The sequence below is a fragment of the Anabrus simplex genome, chromosome 4 (assembly GCF_040414725.1).
Source record: "Anabrus simplex isolate iqAnaSimp1 chromosome 4, ASM4041472v1, whole genome shotgun sequence".
NCBI lineage: Eukaryota > Metazoa > Arthropoda > Insecta > Orthoptera > Tettigoniidae > Anabrus > Anabrus simplex.
This window is the reverse complement of record NC_090268.1, coordinates 322,350,145-322,370,193: the sequence shown is the minus strand read 5'-3', so window position 1 is coordinate 322,370,193 and position 20,049 is coordinate 322,350,145. Positions and strand designations below refer to the sequence as shown.

General features: G+C 41.3%; 1 protein-coding gene across 1 annotated transcript in view; it reads left to right on the top strand.

Annotated features, from left to right (window-relative positions):
- Wnt10 (Wnt oncogene analog 10) overlaps window positions 1-13,139 on the top strand; it is a 196,904-nt gene extending 183,765 nt beyond the window's left edge. The window contains exon 4 of the mRNA XM_067146509.2: window positions 12,588-13,139. Within this exon, the coding sequence (XP_067002610.2) occupies window positions 12,588-13,139 (552 nt within the window). The remainder of the gene's footprint in view (window positions 1-12,587) is intronic.
- The last annotated feature ends 6,910 nt before the right edge of the window (window positions 13,140-20,049 follow it).

The following is a 20,049-nucleotide window of genomic DNA, read 5'->3' as shown; positions in this document are numbered from 1 at the left end:
CCTTACCTCCGATTCCACTCCTTTACTCGTATCATTTATATATATAAGAAAACATAAAAGTCCGATAATACTGCCTTGAGGAATTCCCCTCTTAATTATTACAGGGTCAGGTAAAGCTTCACCTACACTAATTCTCTGAGATCTATTTTCTAGAAATATAGCAACCCATTCAGTCACTCTTTTGTCTGGTCCACTTGCACTCATTTTTGCCAGTAGTCTCCCATGATCCACCCTATCAAATACTTTAGACAGGTCAATCGCGATACAGTCCATTTGACCTCCAGAATCCATGATATCTGCTATATCTTGCTGGAATCCTACAAGTTGAGCTTCAGTGGAATAACCTTTCCTAAACCCGAACTGCCTTCTATCGAACCAGTTATTAATTTCACAAACATGTCTAATATAATCAGAAAGAATGCCTTCCCAAAGTTTACATACAACGCATGTCAAACTTACTGACCTGTAATTTTCAGCTTTATGTCTATCACCCTTTCCTTTATATACAGGGGCTACAATAGCAACTCTCCATTCATCTGGTATAGCTCCTCCGACCAAATAATAATCAAATAAGTACCTCAGATTTGGTACTATATCCCAACCCATTGTCTTTAGTATATCCCCAGAAATCTGATCAATTCCAGCCGCTTTTCTAGTTTTCAACTTTTGTATCTTATTGTAAATGTCATTGTTATCATATGTCAATTTTAATACTTCATTGGCCTTAGTCTCCTCCTCTATCTCGACATTTTCCTTGTAACCATCTGACTGAATACTTCTGCCTTTTGAAGATCCTCACATACACACTCCCCTTGTTCATTAATTATTCCTGGAATGTCCTTTTTGGAACCTGTTTCTGCCTTAAAATACCTATACATACCCTTCCATTTTTCACTAAAATTTGTATGACTGCCAATTATGCTTACCATCATGTTATCCTTAGCTGCCTTCTTTGCTAGATTCAGTTTTATAGAAAGTTCCTTCAATTTCTCCTTACTTCCACAGCCATTTCTAACTCTATTTCTTTCCAGTCTGCACCTCCTTCTTAGTCTCTTTATTAAATGTGGTGATGCAGGAAATATTAGATTAGGAAATTAAGTCTTAAAGGAAGTAGATGGATGTTGCTACTTGGGTAGTAAAATAACCAACGATGGCAGAATGCAGACTATATCACAAGCAAGGAAGGTATTTCTTCAGAAAATAAATTTGCTCACTTGGAACATCGACATAGGAATTAGAAAAACGTTTCTGAAGACAGTCGTCTGGAGCGTGGCATTGTATGGAAGTGAAATTTCGACAATAACAAACTCAGAAAGAAAGAAAGAAAGAAAGAGAACAGAAGCTTTTGAAATGTGGTGTTACAGAATGACCTCGATAATGTTATGAGATGGACAGTAGACAATGGTATGATGATAAACGGGGTTAAAAGTCAGGTTGTGAGTGGCACAAGAAGGAAAAGTCCTCTCAGTTTTAATTACTGCGTTGATGGAGTGAAAGTTCTTTTGGCGATCATTGTAAGTATCTGGGTGTTAATATAAGGAAAGATCTTCGTGTGGGTAATCACATAAATGGGATTGTAAATAAAGGGTACAGGTCTCTTCACATGGTTATTTAGGATGTAAAGGAGAGGGCATATAAGTCTCTGGTAAGACCCCAACTAGAGTATGGTTCCAGTGTATGGGACCCTCACCAGGATTACTTGATTCAAGAACTGGAAAAAATCAATGAAAAGCAGCTCGATTTGTTCTGGATGATTTCCTATAAAAGAGTAGCGTTACAAAAATGTTGCAAAGTTTGGACTGGGAAGAAGTGGGAGAAAGAAGACAAGCTGCTCGACTAAGTGGTATGTTCCAAGCTGTCACCGGAGAAATGGCGTCGAATGACATTAGTAGACGAATAAGTTTGAGTGGCGTCTTTAAAAGCAGGAAAGATCACAATATGAAGGTAATGTTAGAATTCAAGAGGACAAATTGGGGCAAATATTCATTTATAGGAAGGGGAGTTAGGGATTGGAATAACTTACCAAGGGAGATGTTCAATAAATGTCCAATATCATTGAAATCATTTAAGAAAAGGCTAAACAACAGATAGGGACTCTGCCACCTGGAAGCTGATTGCATCAGAATAATGCTTAATGTGAGATGGGTAGATCGAACCACGAACGGAGAGGTACTGAATCGAATTGGTGAGGCGAGAACGATTAGGCGAGACAGAGACAGAGCGATCTTAAGATACCCAGGTCTTGTACAATTACTTCTTGAGGGAAGTGTAGACGGTAAAAACGGCAAGGGTAGACCAAAGTATGAAAATGACAAACAGATTAGAGTAGATGTAGGATGTAGTACTTACGTAGAAATGAAAGGGTTAGCACAGGGTAGGGTGACATGGAGAGCCGCATCAAACCAGTCCATTAATTGATACAACAACAAGATTACTACTAAAATAATTTGACATCTTACTGGACTAGCCAGGGAGAAATCGACCTTCCATAGTCAGACTAAAGTCGCAAATCATTTCACTGTCAAGGGAGGCACACCTGCTGCACCGCTCAACATACTGCTCTTAACTACTCGAGAACAATACCGAGACCTCGGGGCAGTGAAAGGTTCCCACATCAGCTTCAAGTACTAAAAACTCTAAAATAGAAGTGGTAAAGGGCAAACCTATTCAATGACAGACACGGCAATAAAATGTCATCATGAAAACAATACTTGACTATCCCAAAGGACTGTGTTAAGATTTTCATAAAGCGAATCTCCCGGAACCATAATTAAATTTCTTTTCATAGGAAGATTTGGCGCAGGAAGTTTTGGAGAACATAACCCTTTGTAGCATTATGACTAACGAGGAACTCATCCCACACCGAAGTCAGGAAAGCACAATGTCGGTATTGTCCGGCTCCATGGCTATATGGTTAGCGTGCTGGCCTTTGGTCACAGGGGTCCCGGGTTCGACTACCGGCAGGGCAGGGAGTTTTAACCATCATTGGTTAACTTCACTGCCACGGGGGCTGGGTGTATGTGTCGTCTTCATCATCATTTCGTCCTCATCACGACGCGCAGGTCGCCTACGGGAGTCAATCAAAAGACCTGCACTTGGCGAGCCGAACATGTCCTTGGACATTCCCGGCGCTAAAACCCATACGCCATTTCATTTCAATGTCAGTATTTTCATAAAATTCAGTAGGCCATATAGAAAACGTTGTGTTCAGGAAAAAGGTAGGAAATTTACCTTTTAGAGTGGCGCGGAAAACATCTACGACTGATTAGGAAAATGATCTGACTTGAGAGTCCACGTTTTACAGAGTGGCCATCTTCAAGAGTTCAAAAAATGACCAATTTAGACTTTTAACTTCTATTATGAACAGTAAATGAAGAAATAATCACTACGCTGATAAAGAGAATTCCTTCCGTCTAAATCACAACCGTATTCCTTCGGTGTTTTAAAACTCTTAGTTCAATCAGACGTGCAACCACTTTGAAAATGCATATTGAGTAAACCCAGATCCCATGGCAATACAACCCTGAAGGACCTTGGCCTATCAAATGACCGCTGCTCAGCCCGAAGTCCTGCAGATTACAAGGTGACGTATGGTCGGTGGGACGAATTCTCTTGGCCGTTATTCTTCGTTTTCCTAAACGAGGTCAGCATCTCACTATCAGATAGCCCCTCAATTGTAATCACGTAGGCTGAGTAGGCCTATACCTCGAACCAACCCTCAGGTCCAGGTAAAAATCCCTGACCTGGCAGGGAATCGAACCTGGGGCCTCCGGGAGAAGTGCAGGCACGTTACTTCTAGACCGTGCGGCCGGCGCATATTGAGCACTTACGCTATATTATGAAATGAATTGCAGATTATGTGGCTTCATCTCTCTCGCAACAGCAGCAGATTTACTTCCAAACAGACTTTTTTTGTTCATTTTTTTATTTTTTTTATTTTTTTGCTATTTGCTTTACGTCGCACCGACACAGGTAGGTCTTTTGGCGAGGGTGGGATAGGAAAGACCTTGTAATTAGAAGAAAGTGGCCGTGGCCTTAATTAAGGTACAGCCCCGACATTTGCCTGGTGTGGAAATAGGAAACCACGGAAAACCATATTCAGGGCTGCCGGCAGTGGGGCTCTAACCCACTATCTCCCGATTACTGGATACTGGCCGCACTTAAGCGACTGCAGCTATCGAGCTTGGCAGACATTTTTTTATAACCAATGACAATTTTTTCTTAGATCCATAAGAACCACGTCAGGATCACCGCCGATTATAATTATAAATATAAAATAAGTTGAGTGAACTTTTCATTCCAGAAATGAAATGGTGTATCACTTTTAGTGCCGGGAGTGTCCGAGGACATGTTCAGCTCGCCAGGTGCAGGTCTTGTGATTTGACGCCCGTTGGTGACCTGAACGTCGTGATGGCAATAAAATGATGAAGACGACACACACACGCACAGCTCACGTGCCAAAGGAATTAACCAATAAAATTCCCGACCCTGCCGGGAATCGAATCCGGGATTCGTGTGACCAAAGACCAGTATTCTAACCATTTAAACATGGAGCCGGTTCGTTCCAGAATATAGATGTAAAAAAGTGTGCGCGGAGTGGGTAATGGTTTCGCAGCCTTTTGGAACAGCAAAACCAAGTTGGTGAGGATAGAAAATTGGCTAATAGGCTCATTTACAGCTAAGCGTGATAAATTAGCAACCAGCCTTCGAAAGGTGTCCAGTAGTGATGGTCGAACGTCGCCATCAGTCTTCTGAAAAGCGATTAATAAGGCCGCGTGAAATTTTGGGCATATTTCAGAATTAAGTTGCCATCCTAAAATAAAGTTCATATTATTACCCAATAATTAGTTTTCGAGTAATAGTGTGAGAGTCATGTGCTTACAGAGAGATAAATCAGACTTGCAATTTTACATGGCTGTTGGTATCGTGATATCTCTGAATTAAAGGAACATGACTTTTCTTATCAAAACCTCGACATGCAATTGTCAAGATTCGAACCATGGACATCTTAGGGAGAAACGGTTGATGTTGCCAGTCGGCTACCTAGCGTCTAAACCACAAACAAATATGTATATGGCTAAGTAATCGGGAAGAAAGTAGAGATTGATTGATTGATTGATTGATTGATTGATTGATTGATTGATTGATTGATTGATTGATTGATTGATTGATTGATTGATTGATTGATTGATTGATTGATTGATTGATTGATTGATTGATTGATTGATTGATTGATTGATTGATTGATTGATTGATTGATTGATTTTTCGATAGTCTTTACCACCAAGGCCACCGGTCTTAAAAACAATAATAATTTAGAAATTACCTAAACATGTATTATGAATGGATATTTATTTATTTATTTATCGTGTCACTTTGTAAGTGTCCACCTCCAGAGCGAAATGGTTAGAGCTATTAGCTGCCGTCCTCTGAGGACCGGGTTTGATTCCTGGTGTCTGTCTGTTAGGTCATCAGCCCAGAGGCTGGTTGGATCCTCAAATAGCACCACCAAAGGTTATGCGGTTATAAGGAAACCGCAAAAACCAATGGCAGCACCGAAATGAGGCATACTAGGCAAGACGAGGAGTGAGGTAGTTTGCCATTGCTTTCCTCACTGGGTCAGAAAGTGCTATTGCAGCACGAATTACCCTATGAGCAACACCTTGCATAACACTCAGATGCGCTAGTCGTGCTCTGAATGTCATTACTCAGCACCACCCATACCCCAGCAGCTTCCATATTGTCACAGCCATGGATGAAACTGGGACTTTAGTGGAAGCTACACTTTACTCTGGCCTGTGCCAAGAGATTGATACAAAAGTACTGTATCCATCATGAAAAGGCAGCAGGCAATGATTCCTGGTACTGCCAAAGATTTGATAATGACGGGAGGGCTGGCAAATGGTTAAACGCCAAGCGAGTGGCTGTGTGGTATAGGTCACATAGCTGTGAGCCTGAATTCGGGAACCCCACTGTCGGCAGCTCTGAAGATGGATTTTCGTAGTTTCCTATTTTCACACCAGGCAAATGCTAGGGATGTACCTTAATTAAGGCCACAGTTGCTTCTTTCCCACGCCTAGCCCTTAAGACATATTTGTGTCGGCGCGACGTAAACAAATTATTTTTAAAGAGTTTAAAATATTCATGCAGTTCTCCTCTATTGGGGATGTGCATGAAAAGAGTCGCACGACAAGTTTAGTTTAAAAGTATTTCTTTTTTTTCCCTGTTTTTTTTAATTTTCAATTATCTGGGGTCGGCCGGATGCCTTCTCTTTCTTCACGGATACATTCAGTATCCCGTGTTTGTATGGTGATTTAGAGTCTGATGATGATTATTGTACAGGGCGAGTTGGCCGTGCGGTTAGGGGACGCGCAGCTGTGAGCTCGCATCCGGAAGATAGTGGGTCCGAACCCCACTGTCGGCAGCCCTGAAGATGGTTTGCAGTGGTTTCCCATTTTCACACCAGGCAAATGCTAGGGATGTACCTTAATTAAGGCCACGGCCGCTTCCTTTCCACTCCTAGGCCTTTCCTATCCCATCGTCGCCATAAAACCTATCTGTTTCAGTGCGACGTAAAGCAAATAGCAAAAACAAAAGGATGATTATTGTTTGAAGGGCCTATCATGTAGGTCATCGGCCCTATAGTGTGATGTGTGCGTCAACGAAGACGTGCATTAAAACCACAAATCGAAGCCTCTGAGCTAGAGGCAGTAACCAGACGAGGCTAAAATTCTCGACCCGGCTGATCGAACACTGCGCCCTATAACCAGAGGACAACTATGTCGGACGGATTTTTTGAAAGAAAATTGGTCTTAATTTCATATAATCTAAATTGGCTATCTGTTCAGTTATGTATTTAATACCAGTTCATATTAGATAATTTTGTCGATTTATTTATCCTTGTACCGGGCGAGTTGGCCGTGCGATTAGGGGTTCGCATCTGTAAGCTTGCATCCGGGAGATACTGGGTTCGAAATCAACTGTCGGCAGCCCTGACAATGGTTTTCCGTGGTTCCCCATTTTCACTGCAGGCAAATGCAGGGTTTGTACCTTAATTAAGGTCACAGCCGTATGCTTCCCACTCCTAGGCCTCCCCTGTCCCATCGTCGCCATAATACCTACCTGTGTCGGTGCGACGTAACCTGATGCCGTTGTATTTATCCTTATATTTATATTCAAACCACGTAACACGTAACCTGAACGAGTGTATTACGATTCCTGTATCAGCTATATGTTATCGAGTCAACCGAATCCATACTGAATTACTTTTTATGAAATACAGAAACCGTAAAATGTAGTCAATGAGAGTAAAACCAATTATTTTTACTATTATTATTATTATTACTAATTTCGTTTTTCGAATAATATCGATTCAAATATCAGTAATTACGGCGTTCATAACGATGTTAGACACAACTTCGTGTGACTTCACAGTAACCCACTGAGAAGCCCATTGCATATTAAATTGATAATGACGTAAGACTGTAATTTTGGGTGCTTATTGAGAACACTTTAGGCTATCATGTACTAACACCGAGAAGCAAAAATTCAAGTTCTAAATTCAAATTTTGTCTACAGAAAAAATGAGAGGAGATGTCCTTTCTTTGTTTCGATTAAGATACTTACTGCAGAGCGATAGCGCATATCATTCCTAAACGCAGAGAGAATGCAGCTATAATATACTGTCCGCACACTTTATCTTGGTGCATTTACATCCTAGTGCTGAATCGGTCGACCTCGGCGATCTTCGAGATTCGTACTGGCAACCTTTGAAACACAAACTATGAATCGCTTAAGCATCGTTGTGCGACATCTGGCGTACACTTTACGTACTCGTACTGTTGTGTACACATCAAAGCCAAAGTTTAGAATTCATGCTAGGAACAAGACTCGCATCGAGAGATATGTTTTATAATGTTATATAATGTGTATGTGACATAGTTGTTGGCTTAAGATGATAACGGTTTAGAAATTTCATATCGATCGATCATATTCTCGATTCAATTCAGATTTCATTTTCATTCAGTTGGCAGCACCAGGCAGCACTATCGATACCGGGACAGCTCCCTCCTTACTCCTCAAACCCGTACACAAATGCATCAAGATAAAGTGTGCGGACAGTACTTAGGTTTGTGATTAGATCATTCGTTTTTTATTCACGTATTTTTGAGACCTGTATTCCGCACGATGCACCGAGGGTGCAGAAAGAGACACTACGTACTTCTGCCAGTAGATGACATAGCATGCCTTATTCCGTTTCCGAGCTTCCATAAAACGTAAACTTACTTATTAAAACTTAAAACTATAAACAATGCAGGAATGTGCCTCTGCCACCACACCGCATTAGCAGCAGCTCGCAAACGGAATAAGGCATGCTATGTCATCTACCGGCAGAAGCACGTACTACTAGTGTCTCGCTCTGCACCCTCTGTAGTTATCGCTGAGAAAGAACACCTCTCACTCACTTTCAGCAGACAAAACTTGAATGTTTCCTTCTCGGTCTTAGTATATAATAGCCTACAATGTTCTCAACAAGCATCCAAAATTAAAGTCTTACATCATTATCTATCAATTTAATATGCAATGGGCTTCTCAGTGGGTTTCTGTGAAGTCACACGAAGTTATGTCTAACATCGTTATAAACGCCGTAATTACTGATATTTGATTCGATATTATTCGAAAAACGAAACTAATAACAATAATAAAAATAACTGCACCCCCATTAAGTACTTTTTACAGTTTTTTGAGACACCGAGCTGCTATAATTTTATCTCGCAGGAGGACAATAGAGGGATGGACTTCTGAGTCCAAAATGGGTTCTTTTCACAATTTTGTTTCACGTCGCAACCGATACAGATAGATCTTATGGCGACGATCATATAGGAAAGGGTCAGGAGTTGGAAGGTAGCGGCCATGGCCCTAATTGAGGTACAGCCCTAGCATTTGCGTGGTGTGAAAATGAGAAACCACCGAAAACCATCTTGAAGGCTGTCGACAGTGGGGTTCGAACCCACTATCTCCCTGATGCAAGCTCACAGCTTCGTACCCCTAACCGCGCGGCCAACTCACCCGGTGCTCAAATTGGTGGGTTCGATCCCGGCTCAATCCGATAATATCTGAAGATGCTCAGTTACATCCCTTATGTTCTTAGATTTTTCCGGCACGTAAGAAAAAAGCTCCTGCGAAACAAAATTCCGGCACATCGGTGTCTCCGAGAAACCATAAATCGCGTCAGTAACACTCAGGCTTTCTATGACAGCTTGTTCGGCTCCATGGCTAAGTGGTTAGCGTGCTGGGCTTTGGTTACAGGGGTCCCGGGCTGGGTGTATGTGTCGTCTTCATCATCATTTCATCCTCATCACGACGCGCAGGTCGCTTTACGCCATTTCATTTCATTTCATTTCTATGAGAGCTGATGGTGGACCTCCTGGGGATTCAATCAGCCATTCGCACTGAGGATGCAACAAATATACTAACACGAAGCAAACTGTTGATATCGTGGTTTAGTCACATGACGTCCAGATTTACGTGGAATCCGAACCACAGAAACGTGAACTATCATTTCATTTCATAAATGTCCGACTGGTTGGCTGAATGGTCAGCATACTGGCCTTCGGTTCAGAGGGTCCCGGGTTCGATTCCCGGCCGGGTCGGGGATTTTAATTCCAATGGCCCGGGGGCTGGGTGTTTATGCTGTCCCCAACATCCCTGCAACTCACACACCACTCATAACACTATCCCCCACCACAATAACACGCAGTTACCTACATATGGCAGATGCCGCCCACCCTCATCGGAGGGTCTGCCTTACAAGGGCTGCACTCGGCTAGAAATAGCCACACGAAATTATATATTTCATAAATCACACGTGCATTGCCCGGGATTTGAAGAGCAACAATACAATAAACAATAATGTCCCTTCATCCATTATCGGCCTTGAAATACGCGGCGTGCCGGGCTGAGTGCCTTAGACGGTTGAGGCGCTGGCCTTCTGACCCCAACTTGGCATGTTCGATCCTGGCTCAGTTCGGTGGTATTTGAAGTTGCCTCGTATCGGTAGATTTACTTGCACGTAAAAGAACTCCTGTGGGACAAAATTCCGGCAACTCGGCGTCTCCGAAAACCGTTAAAGTACTTAGTGGGACGTAAAGCAATTAACATAATTATTAGGCCTATTATTATTATTATTATTATTATTATTATTATTATTATTATTATTATTATTATTATTATTATTAAATACGCTGTAATACTGGAAATTCTCTTTGAAAAATCAATCATTAACGTGCTTATAAATCTTCTTCTAATTAAGAACTCGGCGTCTCCAAAAACCGTAAAAGTAGTTAGGGGCACGTAAAGTCAATAACATTAATATTATTAAGTAAGAACTCTTAAATGCTGAACAATTATGCAACGGTTTAATCATTCAAGAAAAGAGACAACCAGGTAACCATTCAGTTGGTTTAGTTGGCCATTTTAGGATGTCATCTGAAAGATTGAATTTATGAACCAGCGATATTTCTTGATTGTGTTCTACAACTGTTTTAGTATTCAGTATTGCGTCTTTGAGTAGATATTATATGCTGCACGTAAATTAAGATGTGTATTAAGACAATTACAACCACCTGGCCTCCAAGCTAGAGGAATTAATTGAACGTGGTTAAAATCCCCGACCCGACCGAGAATCTAACCCATGGTCCTGCGAACTATGCTGAGCATTCAGTCAATAAGCTGTAACAAGATCAGTACCCTGCAAAGTACTATTAAACGTCTGAAAAGGGCAAGCAAATAATGAACAGTTACATACTTCCAATGTTTAACTGAGAATGAGGTAATGCGCAAAAGTATAGATACCGAGTGACCATGAAGAAGATCGGCTTGTTTCCTCTTAAATATTTCTCTTCATTCCAACACCAGCCGCAATGCACCACTCAAATAGGAAATTACGAAGGATGTAATAATCGTTACTAAGAAATTTACTACCCCCGAAGACTCATAGTAAGGAATTAAGTAGTAACATACCTGAGGCAACTGTATACATTATGTTACCACAGAAATTTTCCTCATATCCAGAAAAACGTGTGTACCTCCTGACGTACACATGCCTTTTAAATTTGAACGAAGACAACCTGAAATACAGCTAGCTTTCTCAATGACGATCAAGTAAGTCTCAGACCGAGCGAGCTGGCCGTGCGATTAGGTACGCACAGCTGTGAGCTTGGATTCGGGAGACAGTGGGTTCGAACTCCACTATCGGCAGCCCTGAAGATGGTTTTCCGTTAATTCCCATTTACATACCAGGCATATGCTGGGTCTGTACCTTAATTAAGGCCACGGCCGCTTCCTCCTCACTCCTGGCCCTTTCCTATCCCATCTTCGCCATAAGACCTGTCTGTGTCGGTCTCACATCTTTATTTTCTAAAACTAATCTGGGCAAATTTACGTAACTTAGGTCTTTCACGAGCGAGAACATTCACCTCACTATCTGTTGTCAGGAAGCAAAATATTTGAGGATTCAGAGAAATTTTCGATGGTGACTGTCATAAAATAATTTAGAAGGACATTGCCAAGTGAATGAGAATGTCAGTTAAGCTTCAAACGTGGTTCGCATCTTGAAAGGAAATGTCAAATCGAAAGTAAGTGTCCGTTATAGGAATGGTTATTATCTACATAGAAAAATTGAAATACATCGTTCACGATTTTGTTTTCCTAATTGTGTAACGCCTATCACGCAGATATTCTACGCGGGTTATGCTAGTTTCTATAATTACGTGGAGGGGTTGCGTGACCTAGACGGTAAAGGCGTGCTTGGTTCACACGGAAGGACGTGCGTTCGACTCCCGGTAAGAAAGACGAAAAATTTAAGAAACGAGATATTGACTTCCGGAAGTGCACATCGCCTTGAAGTTCACTCATCCCACACCAAAAATGAGTATCAGGTTGATTCCTGGAGGCAAAGACGGCCGAGCGTAGAGCTAACCACTCTACCCCACCAAGTGTCCAGGTTACAGATAGTGGAAGCCTTTACCTTCCACACCTCACAGGACCTTCATGGTCTATACGGAGATAACTTTGCTTGCTAATTACATGAACGGTTTTTTTTTTGCTAGTAGCTTAACGCCGCACCGACACAGATATGTCTTATGGCGACGATGGGAGAGGAAAGGCCTAGGAGTTGGAAGGAAGCGGCCGTGGGCTTAATTAAGGTACAGCCCCAGCATTTCCTGGTGTGTAAATGGGAAACTACGGAAAACCATCTTCAGGGCTGCCGACAGTGGTATTCGAACCCACTATCTCCCGGATGCAAGCTCACAGCTGCGCACCTCTAACCGCTCGGCCAACTCGCCCGGTACATGAACTTTAATCGGGATTCAGTCGTCAGTCACTTTAGTGAGAAGTCATGGCGACGCCAGCTACTATGGCCTTCTTTGGCACCGTACACTGGTCCTTGTGGAAATCACAACCCAGTTCCTAGCCGATTGGTTAGATCACAGCACTAACACACTTTTACGATGCTAATTTAAACTCAGTTTAATGCGTCCATTATTCTCGGTGTAACTTTCATATTACTTTCTTCTATGTTCCAGGCTGTGTCGACCAACATGGTGTCGAAATGCAAGTGCCACGGCATGTCAGGAAGCTGCGAGCTGAGGACGTGTTGGAAGGCAGCTCCGCATTTCCGCGTTGTTGGTCATGCCCTGAAGGAGCGTTTCCGATCCGCAGTGATGGTAGACCAATCCAACCTCGGGAGTGGATCCCTCCTGCTCCCGGCACGACAACGAGGGAAACGTCGCCGTCGCCCCAGGCCATCACGTCCACACGACAAGTCTCGGCAACGACAACGACAGCGACCACGACAACGACCTCGCCGGAAACCGCGCGCTCTAGATCTTCTTTACTTCCAGCGGTCACCATCGTTCTGCGAACGAGATCCCAGTGTCGACTTCCCTGGCACCGTGGGGCGACGGTGCAACCGCAGTAGTACAGGCGTCGACAGCTGCTCCTCACTGTGTTGTGGCCGTGGCTACAACACACTAAGACAGCGTCGCACTGAACGCTGCCACTGTCGCTTCCACTGGTGCTGTTACGTGGTGTGCCAGAATTGTACAATAGAAGAGTGGATCACCGTATGTAAGTAGGCGATTCATCAGGGAGGTGGTAGCCACCAACCTCCAGAATTGCTTCCTCTACGTTTAGGGTGGCAAGAAGCCCTTCTTCAAATGAACCGCAGAAGAATGGATAAGTGGATACAAAAATAATTCTTCAGCTTATATCTACTGTAGAATAACCTTTGCATCCACAGTTGCCAGATGGAAGAATAAACCTTTCAGATGGTAGTTATCATCCTCTATAACTGCTTCCTCCACACTTGGGGTTGTAGGAAACCCTTCCTCGCATGAACCGTAGGGGAATGGATCAATAGATACAGAAATACAGTTCCTCAGCTACCATCTGAAAGAGCTTCTACATCCACGATTGCCATATGGAAGAATAAACCTACAAGGTGGTAGCCACCGTGCTCTAGAACTGTTCCTTTGCTTCTACAATGGCACCATTCGGTTAGTATTGTACGGATATCTGGTAGCAAGAACTTCCGTAAATGAATGGATTACTGGATATTAAAAACCATACCCTCCAAGCTATCGTTCGGAAGAGCCTCTGTCTCAACGATTACCGCACTGGAGAGTAATCTTTCGAGGTGGTGGTTACTACAGAAAAAAATCCCCTTTCCTTGAATATGCCACAGAAAAGAGAATCACATACTACTTACACCGGTGGCATTGAATTAATTAATACGATTGTGTCCTTGATTGAACCATTGAGGAATGTTAGACTTGTCTCTTGAACCTGCTGAGCAATGGTCACAGCACCGCTGCAAGCATGATTAGTCGGTTGTACCACGATCTAGGGAGTCATCTGCTACATCTACCTGTTGAAAGTGTACCAAATAGGAATGCAGCACTAGCGACTTCAAAATGCTTTATAAATGGTCACTGCTGTAAGCATCAAAACTTGGCGGTACCACGATGTAGTTAATCACCTGCCACTTCTACCTTCAGAGTGAAGGTTTTGGCAGTATCAGCTGCTTCCTTAATTTAATTTTCCTGAAGTGGATCACTGACTGAAATAAAGAACAATTTCAAATGTTTAGATCACCATAAATTCTTACTCTCAGATGGTGACAACTATCCGAGAGAATATATTGGTGATATTCAGAAGAATGAGCCGTTATCTTTTGGGTGTGATGGTAATTAGTAGCTTCTCTAACATCACTCTTAAAATGTTACTTCCTTCTCAAGGCCATTACAAGCAACTGTTCAAGTGCTACTCTTTGTGAGAATAAACAAGCACTGATACGTGGCTTAATTTAAAATCACTTAGGTGTACTCGTTCTTACCAAGTCGAGGAATGTATAATTTTAACGCCATAATCATCTCAGTTCTCATACACTGAGGAAACTGCCCCCTCAAAATATAGCGTATAACAACAGTCTATCAACACTAGCAAGACAGACGTTCTGTTACTAGCAATTGTAAGGCACGTGTTAGGAAAGCCAAGTTGTCCATCTGAATGGACGAAACGTGTCACTCTATGATTAATAATATCTTAATTTCAGCTCGCATGTCTTAACCTTTTCTCTATCTAACAATTATGTTCGGTCAACTGAAATAATAATAATAATAATAATAATAATAATAATAATAATAATAATAATAATAATAATAATAATAATAATAATAATAATAATTACAATAATAATAATAATAATGAAAATTTTACGTCACACTAACTACTTTTATAGCTTTTGGAGACGCCGAAGTGTCGGAATGTTGTCCGCAGGTGTTCTTTCACCTGCCATTAAATCTACCGACACGAGAATTGCGTATTTCATTACCTTAAAATACCGCTGGAATGAGCTGGGATCGAACCCGTTACCTCGAACTCAGAAGCCCAGTACTAAACCGTCTGAACTACTCTGCCCGGCGATCAACTGAAAAGTATTTTCAAATTTTAACTGTCATCAAGCCGTCACTGAAAAATACGGTTTTTAACCGATATGGTAGGTTCTTGAGATAACGGTGAAAGTGCTCCTGCTGTCAAAGGAAATTGCTCCCCAGACCGTAACTTTTGGTGTAGATCCAGCCTGTCGACGCCGCTGGCAGTTTGGTATCAGAGTCTCACCTGGCCTCCTCCTTCCCAAACTACGGCTATCACTGGCACCAAGACAGACATGGCTCTCATCTGAGAACAATGAAGTCGCAGATACCATTGATTCAGAGTTAGTGGCATGAATGCTACAGGACGTCTGGCTTGGAGCTGTCTCGCATGTAATCCATTTGCTGTGTCACTCTGGTGCTAACTGAAGCTCAAATGGCAGCTACAGTTGTAGTACGATCCACTACAGCCATGCGGCCCTCTCCATAGTGACCCCTGTGCGGCCGGACCCCAGTCTTCCTGAAACAGCGCTCTTCCGTGACCAATGTTACCAACACCGATTGTGTATACCTCCCTGCCATGTCTTTCTGCAATATCGCGGAAAAAACATCCACTTTCCCGTAGCCCTCCTACATGGCCTGGTTCAAACTCGGTAAGCTACTGATACTGCCTTCTTCGTCTCATTAAAGACATGTTTCACTCACACCTATCTCACAACGTCAGCACCAGATCATAGTGGCGCTACTAGCACCATTCTTCGCCGACTAGCGCGTAAATTTGTATATGCGTCATCTTTCAGATGCGCAAACACGCCTCCCGAATTTCGTTTATCTGGGTGTTGAGATTTCATTCTCCGCCAGTGTATGTGGAGGTTAATATTTAATTTTTTAATTATCCACTGATGATAGAACGAAGCTTCCGAAAACCGACTTTGGATTAAATTATTTTAATTTGTTCTGATTTTAATAAGTTCATCAAACCATCAGAACACTAATTGTTGTAACTTTTCTTTTTTTGCTAGTTGCTTTACGTCGCACCGACACAGATAGGTCTTATGGCGACGATGGAACAGAGAAGGGCTAGGAGTGGGAAGGAAGCGACCGTGGCCTTAATTAAGGTACAGCCCCAGCATTTGCCTGGTGTGAAAATGGGAAACCACGGAAAACCATTTTCAGGGCTGCCGACAGTGGGGTTCGAACCTACTATCTCCCGAATACTGGTTGTAACTTTTAGATAGATAGATAAATGTCTTTATTGGCGTAGTTAAGGCCATTGGGCCTTCTCTTACACTAAACCAAACTTTTATGATGATTATAACCCTCCTAGACTGGTGAGTAAATATGCGAAGCATTACCGCTTGAAGTAATGAAGAATTTCAGATCATATATCAACTGTGGGTGGTTAGAATATGTATATCTTTCATTAAAGGAGTATTGAAGTAAATGGGAGTAATGTTATGCATTCTTCATTTGGACTGGGTCTTTTCACACTTTCATACTTCTTCGAATATACGGCAGGTTGCTGACTTTACAAATTCATTATCCAGGTGCCTGAAACACCTGTGATCGATCCAAAGTCAATCATTCCCTTCAGGCAGCTTAATATTGCTTACATTGCAACCTCTGTAGTCAGTTTATTTAGAAACCTAATCTGGCTCACAGGAATCTCAATGATTTGTTTCTTGAGAGACACCAGGGAGGGGAAGGGGGTTGTCGACTACTTCGGATAGCGTATGAATAACAGTGCTCTAGTTAAAGAATATCGTATTGTTGTGTTCGAAACGTCGGCACCCATTTAAAATGTATATGAAACAGCGAAACATCGTAACTCGGACCAAGAGTTTATAGTCAGTTTAATCGACCGTGGAAATTTTAACGAGGAAATGAAATGTCATTGTGGAGATAATGGACAGGTAGAATGAGGAAGAACAGAGCAGAGTAGTAGAGAAAAGGAACCCGATGAGGTTAATAAAGAGGAATAAAACATCGTAGGTGGGTCACACGCTACGAAAAAAAAGGTTCGTGAAGGGAAAAAATAGCTCAATCAATCATTATTGGTCTGCATTTAGGGCTGTCGTTCAGGTGGCATATTCCCTATTATTTTTATTTTCTTACTGGTTTAACGTCACACTAACATATCGAAGGCTTAGGGGCGACGCAAGGATGGAAAAGCACTAAGACTGGATAGCGGCCGTGGCCTTACTGAAGGTGTGCAAATGGGAAACCACGGGCTTCCGACAGTGGGATTCAAACCCACCATCTCCTGAATGCAAGCTCACAGCTACGCGACCCTAGCCCCAAGACTATCTCACTCGGTCTTTATCAATTGTTTCGCTAATCTTTTCTTAAATGATTTCAAAGAACTTGGTAATTTATCGAACTCTAAAAGATAACTCTGTTCAAGAATTACATTCTAGTTAATTGAAATCATTTTTGTCATTGTGAGATGTTTTCCTGAAATTAACAGTTCATTGGACTGATTAATCGTGAATATAACTGACGTCCTAAGAGAATCATTCCACGTTTGATACTTCTACTTTTGGTTTTATAACACATTTTGCTAATAAGGCTACTTTTCCAATACTGACGATGAAGCCAATAAGAACTTGTACTGTAAAATAATGCAATGTCTCCCACAATTCGTCCACATGTGCAATACAACAGATAAAGGTATCATCAATGATACAAATCTGTCCTGTAATTTGTTTCTTTATATAATACGTCACATTGCCGAGAGTATAATCTCTTAACTTACTTTTTTGATAATCCGTGTGGTAAGGAGCAAACAAACAAGCAACGATTAAAATAATTGACACAATGAAAATATTACAGTTACAATGCAGTTGAACGTATATACTGATTAAACAATACTGTAATCGTTTATTCATCGTCATAGAGTATTCTCGCATAGGCCTGTTTCATCTTAGTTAGTCACAATTTTGTCACGAATATTTTCAGTTTTGTTTATTTAAAATAAATCAAATGGTGTTATTCATATGTGTGAATTTTTACACTTTATTTTAATTGGACTATATACAATAGTGTATTTACGCTGTTATTGTATGGAGCGTATTAAAATAATTGTCTAAGAGTTTAAAATGTCTACATTTGAAACATATTGCAAAACTATTAATTTATGATTAGATATTCCAATATCCTGCCAGTATTAATCAAAAATATAACTTCTCATTCTTATTTTCAGTTACAGTCCGGGAAATGTTCTTCTGTAGAGTGCAACTTTGTAATTTACTTCTTGGAACGGTCGGTAGGCGCCAATATTCCGACACAAGGCGTCTCTAGTTTGAATATACTGATATGTGGGAATACAGGGAGTGATATACAAAAACAACATTTACAGTAGAAACGAAACAGTGGCAAGGATGAAAAGAATACTGTGATTGATTTAAAAACTAGAAGCAAGAAATTGTATTTGTTTAAGATGAGATGAAGATTACGTTCTTCATTCAGAGGTGGCGTATATTAGCCCTGTACAGTATATGTTTATCACTTATTTTCAATCCCATTTGAATAAGAATTTTGAACCTAAATATGTCTACGTATTTCCTCTGTACAGGTTTTGGACTTAACGCACAGCCATGCCTTCAGTTCGTTCCCCACATCAAGAAAGTAAGTTACTTTGAATAAGAGGTGTTGGTAATAGAAGTGATGGGGACGGTCAACTAAAAAATTTAAGTTAGTACGGGACGTAATTCATTACTTCAGAGACGACCTTTGTTTTATAATCTTCTCATTCATAAATAATTCATTTTGGAGGAACGAGAATTTCAGAACTACATGTGGTAGTCAAATTAAATTATAAACCCCTTCAACAATGTTTCAAAGGAGAACATAGAAAAAGAGCGGGGACAAGTACAAAGATGTTTAATATTTGCTGCTGTGTTTACGTAGATAAAAATAATCATCAAAATTTACTACATCTTTAAAGATAAATACTTGGCTTCAGTGTAAAGTTAATAATAATAATAATAATAATAATAATAATAATAATAATAATAATAATAATGAAGTCTGTAGCTGGGTAAGAGTGAAAACTGCCGTTAAGTCAAGTCGGACAAGCCATATCAGTCGTTATCCGTTCATTAGAAAAACTTTCGTGCCAATTCGCAGATCGGTATCAGTACCCCAAGAGGGGGTATCATCTTGAACATGCGGGTATGGCCTATGTACATCTCGGCGAAACGTGAGGTAGAAAACGTCCGCAATATATCAGGGACATGTGGAACATCAATAGAAATATCCTATAATGTTCGCAATGTGTAAAATTAAGAATTACAATTTGCATAGTATTATTGTTGTTTATAATTGAATAATGTTGGTAGTAACAAATAGAAATAATCGAAGGACTAACGTCCGTTTTATAAGGTAGTATCTGTATACTTCGTCATTGCGTCTCGAAATAACGCTGCGACAATGTTGAGGGGAGAAATACTAACCCGCAGCACATGTATAATTTAGAACGATAATTCGTTGATACAGTTCACGCAATACTGAACCTTATATGACAGAACCTTTCTGGCAAGAATTCTAAGCTGAAATATCATCACAAAGAGGTTTTCCTAGACGCAACGACGGTATAGTACCATTGCAACCCTCTCCGGCGGGTAAAGCACAGTGAAAACAGTAACACCATCCCTGCAACACCACAGTAAAGACTCAAAGTACTGGTATCAGCGTTTTCCGTTTACTCCTACAGGAATCGTTTACTGTAGAGATTAGTCTCCTGTGCTTTTGCTTCGTCACTGTACAGTTCCCTGTCTTACCTCATCGCCACCATACGGTGCAACATCAAGGCAAATATAACAGAAAAGCCATCGCAAGAAGCCAATGACTTGGGCCGTGTGACGAATATCTGTTGAGTAGTGGAGGCCGTCCATAGGATCATTGGGTAAAAGAACCCCTCCATCTGATGGATAATAATCTTCTAATAGTTCAACCATTTTGCTGGATAGCTTGCTTTCTTCACAATATTTTTGGAAAGTGGCTCGAACTGGGCGTCGGTCATTCTGTTACAAATAGACAGGCAAAAAATAAATCATCTGAATGCCCTACGACAAGACGTCTATGAACAAGGCTGGAACAGGCGACATCGTCT